Here is a 9,450-nt window from a genome sequence, read left to right on the forward strand (position 1 = left end):
CGCATTTTGGAAATCGGGGATACTTGGAATCTAGAACCTGGGTTTACCTGGATAAGTTCACTTTTCCTAGGAAGTCACCTCTCTCGGATCGGGATTCAAATTTACTTGCCGCCTCTTCTCGTTTCACGCGCTCTCTACGCTTTCCGCCCGCAAATTACTCAATAATTTTGTAGGAAATGTTAAGCCGCAATCTCAGGGTAAGTATTTAGTTTCTTCTCACTGTGAATTTTTTTTTGGAGTTTCTAACGTTTAAAGCTACCCTTTTTTTTTTTTTTTGCTGATTTCTGTGTCTGTTTGTCGAAACAGAAGCGACGATTCTGCTATTCCCCTACTCGTTTTGGGTCGCTCTTTCTCTGCTTGCGCCTCCGCTGTCCATTTATTTATCGCGGGACTCGTTTTCATCGTCGTTTCTTGTTTTTGTATACATGGTAGCCACTCGGGGTTGCCACTCGGTTTTATCAGCGGGCGATATCACGGAAAATTCGGGACAAAATGCGTGCTTTTTTGGCTAACTCAAGTCTGGCCTAGTTTCGAAATAAACTGCTATTTAACGTTTGTTTGTGCATAGAACTATGTACATAAATGGGATTTTAGTCAAAACAAAACAAGCGTACAAACACACGCACATATACACACACACACACAGACGGTCACAGAGGTGCAGGGTTGAAATAAAAACACGTAGAGATTTCGTACTGTTTGCTTTGTTAGCCACTATTTTTGGTCAACGCTCTTTGTGATGTTAACTCGACTTCGATCACAATGTATTTAATATATTTTCGGACTCTGGTTAGGCGGTTTAATTGTGGTTTTGGTCTGCTGCTGCTATGTGTAAACTCTCGTTCTTCGCTTTCCTCCGTTTTCCATTTCTCTTTTGTGCGCTTGTTCGGCGTACGCGGAAATGTCCACTCGCTGTCTATCGGCTAATTTCACAATCGGTGCTGCCTACTATCGTAAACGCAAAACACATTAAAAATCTACTAAATAATTTTAAGTTCAAAAATATACAGTTAAGCAAGCCTTCCATCTTTTTATGAGATTTAACCTTTGTTTCTTATAATTTTTTATTTGCATCCAATATTAAATTATTTATATATTTTTGATGAATAGTTAACGCAGAAAAACCTGTCATCTATAGCTGACATTCGTTCGATAACCAGACGGCGTTGCGATAGACAGTGGCATAGGCTTGAGCGCGAAAGGCACCAAAAGTAATTGTGCCTTAATATATATATATGTGAAAAATTTTTTTGTTCATAAAATGTCCGGAATGAGAATGTCAACGTTCCTCAGGAAATTCTTGAAAAACGAGGAGGAATTGGTACTGAACGGTTGCGATGATTCCGATGATAAGGAAATGCTTTTATGGATGTATAATAAAACGGTAAGTAAACTGAAATTTGTTTAGCCTGCCTTTTGTTTAACAATTGTGTTTCTAGAGAATAACCGAGGAGGATCTGGCCCGAACGTATAGTGAGGACGAAGTGAGGGAGCTGTGCCTGCGAACCAAAGTCCGGGTGAGAATGAACTCCATGAATTGTTTGTATGACGCCCAAAAGCGGTTTGCGAAAAAGAAACGCCTGGAAAATCGCTCCCAAGGCTTCGTCAACGCCATGCTTAAGAAGGCGGTGCGTCGCAGGATGGTAGAACCTTATTCGGATGAGTATGTGGCGAACCAAATTGAAGTTAGGAGAGCGGAGACCAAGAAGGAGAACAACAGGCGGCTAGATCGATGGCATCCCCACTCTTTGTTAATTAGCTCATCTTCGGAAGATGAAGAAGGTGAACAACTTTATGACTACGATGAACAGCTGGAGGAGGAATTGCAGCAAGAGGAGGAATCGCAGCAAGAGGAGGAATTGCAGCAAGAGGAGGAATCGCAGCAAGAGGAGGAATTGCAGCAAGAGGAGGAATCGCAGCAAGAGGAGGAATTGCAGCAAGAGGAGGAATTGCAGCAAGAGGAGGAATTGCAGCAAGAGGAGGAATTGCAGCAAGAGGACGAATTGCAGCAAGAGGAGGAATTGCAGCCAGAGGAGGAAAGGGAGCAGCAGCAAGAGCAGCAACAACAACTTGATGGCATTGGTACCGAGGAGGAGGATCAGCAGCAGGAGCAACAAAAACTACCTTTTAGAATTGTGAACCAGCAGCAAGAATCCCAAGTACAGGCTATCAACCAATGTCCAGAAACCCAGATGCCGGATAGCTGGATGGCAGTTGGCTGTGATGTCAACTCTGAAAGCATGTCAATAGGAGGATATGTTGGGAACACGCCAAACACGCAAAATACGGAGCCGGACTACGAAGTGTTTGACACCCAAGTACCGGCCGCTTCTACACAGGGTAACGAGTGTTAGCCACCCTTTCGTCTGAGATTGTAAAATCGAAGTTTGCTTTTATTGAGTTTTGTTATCTTTCTATGTGTCTATGTGAAGGGTGTGTAAAAAATGGGTTAAAAACATTGAGTCCCTAAAAAATTTATAAAATTAATAATAAAACCTTAACTACAATACGAGGCTTGATTTATACTATGTACACTAATCTAGGGTGATCCGCAACCGGAACTGTACACGGAGTTAAACATTTAAAATGCTCGCTTTTACATAGTAACGCTATGTACAATTTACAATTTAGTTAGAACTAATTTACATGGTCCCACGGGGCGTGGCAAGGGGGCGGTGGGTGCTACGGGAAATGGTCAAACAAGAACTGTTCCATGAACAGCGACTCCGAATGCTAGTTGGACGAGTTGTCACCCGGCTCGCTGACGGCAATGGTCATTTTTGCCTCATCTCCGCTGTCCAGTTCCAGTTCGTCGTCGTCCTCATCATCCTCGTTATCATCCAGTTCGTCCTCGTCCAACTCCTCTTCATCGTCGTCACCGTCTTCGGTCATCTCTTCATCCTCATCGTCGTCTTCATCTTCGCCGAAACTGTCGCCTCCGCCTGTGGCCTCCACAGTCGGCAGCTGAACGATCGTGGCCCCGCCAGGCGTCACAGTTGAGCCCGCAACCGTGGCCGCCACACTGGAGGCTCCACTGCCCGCCGCCGTCGCTCCGCCACCCGGAATCTCTATCGTCACAATGCCGCTCATGGTGCTGATGCTCTTGGCCGTATTGGGGCTCTTGTTCTCTTGTTTGATGTTTAGCTCGATAAGCTCCACGCCGGAGCGGCTCTTGAAGTGTGTCTTGATGTGTTTCGATAGATGATCGCTGCGCATAAACTTCTTGTTGCACTCGCGGCACTGGAACCTTTTTTCACCCGTATGCGTTCGCCGGTGACGCTGCAGCTCATCGGAACGCGTGAAGCGCTTGCCGCAGAATACCCAGGAGCAGACGAACGGCCGTTCGCCGGTGTGCCAACGCAGGTGAGCCCGCAGATGGGAGGTCTTCCCGTACACCTTCTGGCAGCCGGGGATGTGGCAGATGTGCTGGCGCTTCTTGTCGGAGTGCTTCTCGCCGTCAGTGCAGTTTGGACAGGTGCATGCAACTCGCTTTAAGCGGGGTTTTGGCTCTCCTGCGGCCGCTACACCGCCGCCTCCCGATGCACCACCTCCGGCACTCGCCACACTGATGCTTACATTCAGATTGCTCTGTGCTGGAGTAGTTATCGTCGTCGTGCCACTGTTTGTGCTCCTTATACTGGCTGCCGCTCCCCTAGCCTGCGTGGTCACAGAAACCACTTGGCCGCCGGTTGGAGCGATCGTTATTTGTGTGCTGGAGGTGCTAACCAAGTTAGATTTGCTTCTCGCCGGATGTGACACAGGAATTGATTGCGGTAGTGGAGCTGGGGTGTTCGGTGGATTTGCCGTTGGCTGTGGCAGTGCTGTGATCTGAATTGAGGCTGGTATGCTAAGGCTGGACAGGGAGCTTCCCTCCGTCTGCAGGAACTTGATCTGCTGCTGTTGCGGCGACGATGTGCTGGTCGTGGGAGCGGGTGCCGGCGGATTGCCGGTGGAGCTGATGGGTCCAAAGGTATCCGGCGGCTCCTGCTTGATGCTGGTGATTATCTGGGTGGGACTCTGCGGCTCCTGCTTGGGCATCACTTGCACCTGGCCCTGGCTCTGAACATGGGCCTGTGACATGGGCAGTTGGGTCAGCACCTGCTGAAAGTTGCCCGGCAGATTTGGGGGTAACTGGTTGGCATGGATGATTTGCACTTGGCCCAGCCCAGGTATGTTCTGGATGGGCAGCGCCTGCAGATTGGGCAACTGCATAGGCGTGGGCACTGCAGTTGGAGCGGGCGCAGGAGCGGGAGGCGCACTTTGGCGCAGCTGGGTGGGAATAACCGTCAGCTGTTGGCCCTGGGCATTGGTGATGGTGATGGGCTGGTTGGGCGGCAGTTGTCCCCCGGCCGAGGCCTCGCTGAAGGCCTGGAGTAGCTGCTGGTGCTGCGCCTGAACTTGTTGTTGCTGCTGTGCCTGTTGCTGCTGCGCCTGCTGTTGCTGTTGAGCCTGCTGTTGTTGCTGTTGCTGCTGATGAGGGTTCTGGATATGTATGATGTTTGCATTTGGTGGCAGCTGAGGATATGGCATGGCCAGTTGCACCTGCTGAATTTGCCCGTTGGGCGTCACAATCTGGGCAATCTGCGAAAACTGCGGGATGATTTGCATCTGCGAGGGGGCGGGCATCTGCAAGGATTGCGCCTGCATCAGGTTTTGTAGACCTCCGCCCGACGTTGCCGCTGCCTGGACAGGCACATGAACCGTCTGGTATATGGTCTGACCGCCGGCAGTCTGCACGGGTATTTGCACGGCCACAGTTTGCTGCTGCTGGGGCACGGCCTGCGCCGGAAACTGCACCAGTTGGGGGCGTAGTTGCAGCTGGCCATTCTCCAGTTTGATGGATTGACCGCCGCCCAAAAGGTTGGAGATGTTTCCCAGCAATCCGTTGGCCGCCGCCACAGAAGTGGGTATCTGTAGGTTTGTGCCCGGGATGGTGATGCTCCCTGGTAGCTGGCTGACTCCACCGCCCGCTGCTCCGCCAGAGCCGGTGCCTCCGGAAGCATTCGACCCCTGTGCTTGCTGCTGAACTGTGCCCTGGTGCACTTGCTGCACCTGCTGCTGCTGCTGGATGAGATTGGCGACGGGTATTTGAATGTTCGTTCCGGGTATGCTGATCAACTGTGTTTGCTCCTGGGCCATGCCATTGAGCTGCTGCAGCTGGATGCAGTTGGAGGGTGGTGGATTAGGCGCCACCTGGGGAGCCCTCAGGATCTGACCGCTGGGCGTGATGAAGGCCTGCTGCCCATTGATGTTCACCGCCTGCGCGGTAGCGAGTTGGGCATTCAGGTTGGGTATGAAGATGGCCTCCTGGCCATCGATGTTCACCGTTTGCATGGGCATGGGCTGGACGATCTGGAACATGTTCTGCGACATTCCAGCGGCCTGGCCGCCACCAGGTACCGCTCCGCCAGCGAACTGGGGTGGCATTTGGTGGATGTTGATGATCTGCTGCATGGTGGGTGCCCCGGAAGCTCCCGGTGCCTGGGGTTGTGCGACTGTGGCACTTGACCCGCTTGGAGGCGCCACTTTTGCGGACCCGCCGGCCACCGAGGGCGTTGCTGGGGGCGCATTGTTCGACGCACTGGCGGCACTCTTGTACTGCAGCATAGCAGCGCTTTTAAATGAGATTTCGGCAGTCACAAGTGCTTCGTGCTAAACATATCCAGTTTTTTTTTCGCTCAAACGCGCAACACTGCCAGCCGATTTGGTGGCATTTAAACGCAGATGGCACACATGGGGTCATGAACACTGCAGCGCGGAGGACCGTCGCTTACATTCAAACACATAAAAAACACGAATTTCAATGGCGATTTCGCGAGTTTTTAGTTTTTAATTTAATTTTGTTTTGACAAACACAAACGCAGAAGAAGAAGAAGTGTGGTGGGAGAGAACAGGGTTGCACAGTACCGTCTATCGATAGCCCATGGAACAACCGATAGCGTCAATGCGATAGCCGCATTAAGAGTAAGAAGAAGAGCACCGATTCACAAAACAAAATATTGCCCTCAAAATTCAGCAACAAGTTTCCCCTTTGACCCCCAATATGAAACCAATTACGTGTCTTTTCAATTTTAAACAGAAATCTCTTCAGCTAGGATGAGCACAGAAGCGGATGCTGTAGGTGTGCCACACCGCAGCAGAATCATACAACAATGTGGGAAGATATTTGGACAGGAGAGCTAGAGTGGTCGGATAATACAATCTTGTTTCAAACCGGGCTTCCACACAAACTCCACTGCACTGTGAGATGCAGAAGTATAGATGGTCAGCCCGAGGTCATACCGGCGAACTGGCCAAGCACGACCCCAACGCAGTTAATGCCCAAATTTTTGCTTGGAAAGATTGACAGAGGACTGCTTAAAGATTCCAAGATGTTGATTTTTAGTCCCATCCCCGGAGAAGCCCTAGATGCGCTGACCAGAATAATGAGCTCCGGTTACGCTGCCTGCGTTCACTTTTCTCCCAGTTTAAAGTGCACTATTAAGATTATTATTCTGGTGTACGAACTCGAACGCCAAGCTTTTCTGGGATTTATTCCTAATAATCAGCAGATGTTCATCAATGAACTACGGGAAGTTATCCTGGAGTGTAAACTACGCCAGGGTAACCATTAGTAAGCTGGTTGTAAATCCAATCCGAAACTACTAAAATATATGACAAGTATTTTGCAAATTCTTGGTTTTTATCTTCTATTTCCACATTCCCCTATAACTAATTTGTTCGGGCCTGAACTGTTGAAATTTAAAAAAAGTTAATTATTAGCTTTTTAAAAATGATATGTTCTCTAAAAAAAATATATTTCAGATATCTTTATGTCATATATCATTATGTTAAATAATAAAGTAAATATTGCAAATATTTGTTGTTTTTGTAAATATTTTTTTTATGTAATTTTTTCTCATGAAATACTTATTACAGCTGGGAGGTTGATGTAAGTTCTTTAATAACTAAAGCACAGCAAAATAAAAAATCGGAATATTTTATGTATACATATTTCGCAAACACATGTCAAATGGGGCTACATCATAAAACCAATTTATTGTTACAACTTTTAATTTTGATAGATGGGTGCACAAAATTGGGAACACCAAAACTAATTTATGCTAATTTAAAGATAAGTTAGTAAATATTAAATATTGAATCAATCTTATGAATAAACATTTTTGAATGTATCTTTTTTAAGGCTTACGTCCAAAATATAAGTCAAGGTCAACTATATAATCGGCATGACAAATTAAATACTAGTTTCACCCAAATATAAAAAATGCAAAACACTTAATATGAGCTATTTAACCGAACTTGTTTCTGTATTACTTAACAAATTACAATCTGTACATATAAATTCCAAATTAAACAAAAAATAATCATATCTTTAACACTACTTGCAAACTAACCTAATTAACTGACCGGTTGTGACTAAAAAAAGGAAGTTGGTTATAAGGTCGAAAGATTTTTAATGCCAATGGACCTGGGCAGTATTAAAAAATTGAGGGTGCTAGCCTCGATTGCTTCAGTTTACTTTTAAAATCAATAATATGTTAAACATGACAAGATTATTTAATGTAATAAATGTTTTGCTTTTTTATGGCTGCCAAATGCCAAAATCGACAGGAATGGTAGATTAAGTCATCTTAGCCCCTTCGATCAAGAAGGAATACCGGCTCAAGTACGAGAAATTTGGTAGCAACGGATTGTACATCGTTTACAACTTTAAGATGACCAAAATATGAGCACACGAGAGTCACCCAATATGATTTAATGCTGCCTAATTGTTAATTAAACTACATGCAATATAACATTTTTAAGTCCTAGAAATCTAAGGAACGTGGCTATACAAATTTATAACCAATTTGTTTTGGTTACATCTTTGAGACTAACCGAATAAAAATGGCCTTGAATAGTTAATATATATTGGGTTGTTTCGCTTCATTGCAAAGCAGTATTGTTCGGATTTCCTCAGCGATATGAACATGGCTTCAATAAAATTGGTGAGAAGTTGGATTAAAAAAAAAATGTTTGATAACCTTTATCACCATCTTTCAGATTTTCTTCGCTGCCCTCATTACCGCTTTGGCGTCCAATTCCTTTGCGGGTCTCCTGGGTAAAGTAGTTTCCCCCCTATTAGAAAAAGCCTCGAAGATCATGGGTCCGGGCCCCGAATCACCCCAAGTTATTTCCCCTGGCGACAATAATGTCCAGCCGCCTCGCTACAATAAAAACTTAACACTGTCTGCAGCTGCTCTGAAAGGTGCTGCTGGATAAAAAACTAAGGAGTAAAATGGTACCAAATCTAGTTAATTCTGAATAATAGTAGCAATCTTAGCTACATAGCAATTTTAAAGGTGACACTACACATTACTGAATATGGTTTTCATAACCTGTAATCATTATTTAAGACATAATTAAATTCATAATACGAACTATTCCAGAATTAGTTAACATATTTTTTACTTTTTAAACGTGTTACTGCTGAAATCTAAAAACAATTACATGCGTGTATTAATTAATTAAAATAATTGATTCTTAAATAACCGTTAAGAGTTCATTGTTAATTCTCCCTTTTAAAATTACACTAAATTATATACCTTCATGTACAAATAAGAAAAAACAAGACATAACATAACTGATTTCGAAGGAGATATTCCCGAATTCTTCTGGCAGGGAGATCCTCAACGGGAATCAGTCCGAAATCTTTACGAAGAGATTTTATTTGGGGTTTTTATCAGATATAAACTACAAGCTACGGCACACGAGCGGAGCCAGCTTCAAATTAGCATTCGCACTAGCTCTAAATGGACGAGGTGGCGTAGTCGGTCGGGAACTTGAAAAGGTGCTTTCCGGTGGCCTGAACAGAGGGCAGGAGTCCGGCATTGGGGACGATGTTCCACGAGAGGTAGAGCGAAACGTTGCGGTTGTCCTTCAGGCCGTTGCCGTCGTCCCAAAAGTAGTATTTGGTGTTCATGTTCTTGAAGTCGAGCACGGCGTTCTCGCCGCGCAAGATGATCTTGTCCCAGAGGACCACCTGGTTGAGTTGGTTGGCCGGAGTCTGGTACTCAGCGGTTAGATAGAGGAACAGCTGCTTCACATTCCAGTTGAAGATGCCGGTGAGGTTCGTCTGCAGGTCGAAGGTGACGTAGCCCAGGTCGTGCTTCTCCCGCGAGGCACCGTAATCCGGCACATTCTTCACCAGCACTCGGACCGTATTGATGTTCGCCTCGGTACTGTAGTCCAGGAAGACGGTGGACAGGAAGCAACTGAAGGTGAGGCAGGCCAGGACGCTCAGCGTATATGCCACCGTGGCGTTTCCTCTGGTTAATACCGTGTGCATCTTTAAATCGTTAAATCCCTGCGAATCCGGCGAATGACACGTAGTGTTGTTAGTATGGAGAAAAAATCCTAATCAGTGCGACCGTCGCTAGACGATTAAAATATTCCTTTTTGCATAAAATA

General features: G+C 46.0%; 3 protein-coding genes across 4 annotated transcripts; 1 reads left to right on the plus strand and 2 right to left on the minus strand.

Moving 5' to 3' along the window:
* Nucleotides 1–47: 47 nt before the first annotated feature.
* On the plus strand, nt 48–2,519 carry LOC108046320 (telomere-binding protein cav). Of its 2 annotated transcripts, none has more exons than XM_017125945.2 (3): nt 48–197; nt 1,111–1,384; nt 1,440–2,519. In XM_017125945.2, exons 2-3 carry the CDS (start codon nt 1,262–1,264, stop codon nt 2,352–2,354), a joined length of 1,038 nt encoding a protein of 345 aa, XP_016981434.1. In that variant the 5' UTR covers nt 48–197; nt 1,111–1,261; the 3' UTR covers nt 2,355–2,519. The 2 variants fall into 2 exon arrangements, with proteins under 2 accessions (XP_016981434.1, XP_016981435.1); XM_017125946.2 differs by lacking the exon at nt 48–197 and adding an exon at nt 698–1,009.
* LOC108046316 (transcription factor Sp4) lies at nt 2,373–5,887 on the minus strand. The gene has a single exon (XM_017125938.2). It carries the CDS (start codon nt 5,605–5,607, stop codon nt 2,734–2,736), a length of 2,874 nt encoding a protein of 957 aa, XP_016981427.1. The 5' UTR covers nt 5,608–5,887; the 3' UTR covers nt 2,373–2,733.
* Nucleotides 5,888–8,615: 2,728 nt separating this feature from the next.
* LOC108046303 (signal peptidase complex subunit 3) lies at nt 8,616–9,414 on the minus strand. Its single transcript, XM_017125912.1, has one exon. The coding sequence runs from the start codon at nt 9,326–9,328 to the stop codon at nt 8,789–8,791; it is 540 nt and encodes a 179-aa protein (XP_016981401.1). The 5' UTR covers nt 9,329–9,414; the 3' UTR covers nt 8,616–8,788.
* Nucleotides 9,415–9,450: the final 36 nt, after the last annotated feature.

Source organism: Drosophila rhopaloa, unplaced genomic scaffold (assembly GCF_018152115.1).
Source record: "Drosophila rhopaloa isolate 14029-0021.01 unplaced genomic scaffold, ASM1815211v1 contig_178, whole genome shotgun sequence".
NCBI classification, from domain to species: domain Eukaryota; kingdom Metazoa; phylum Arthropoda; class Insecta; order Diptera; family Drosophilidae; genus Drosophila; species Drosophila rhopaloa.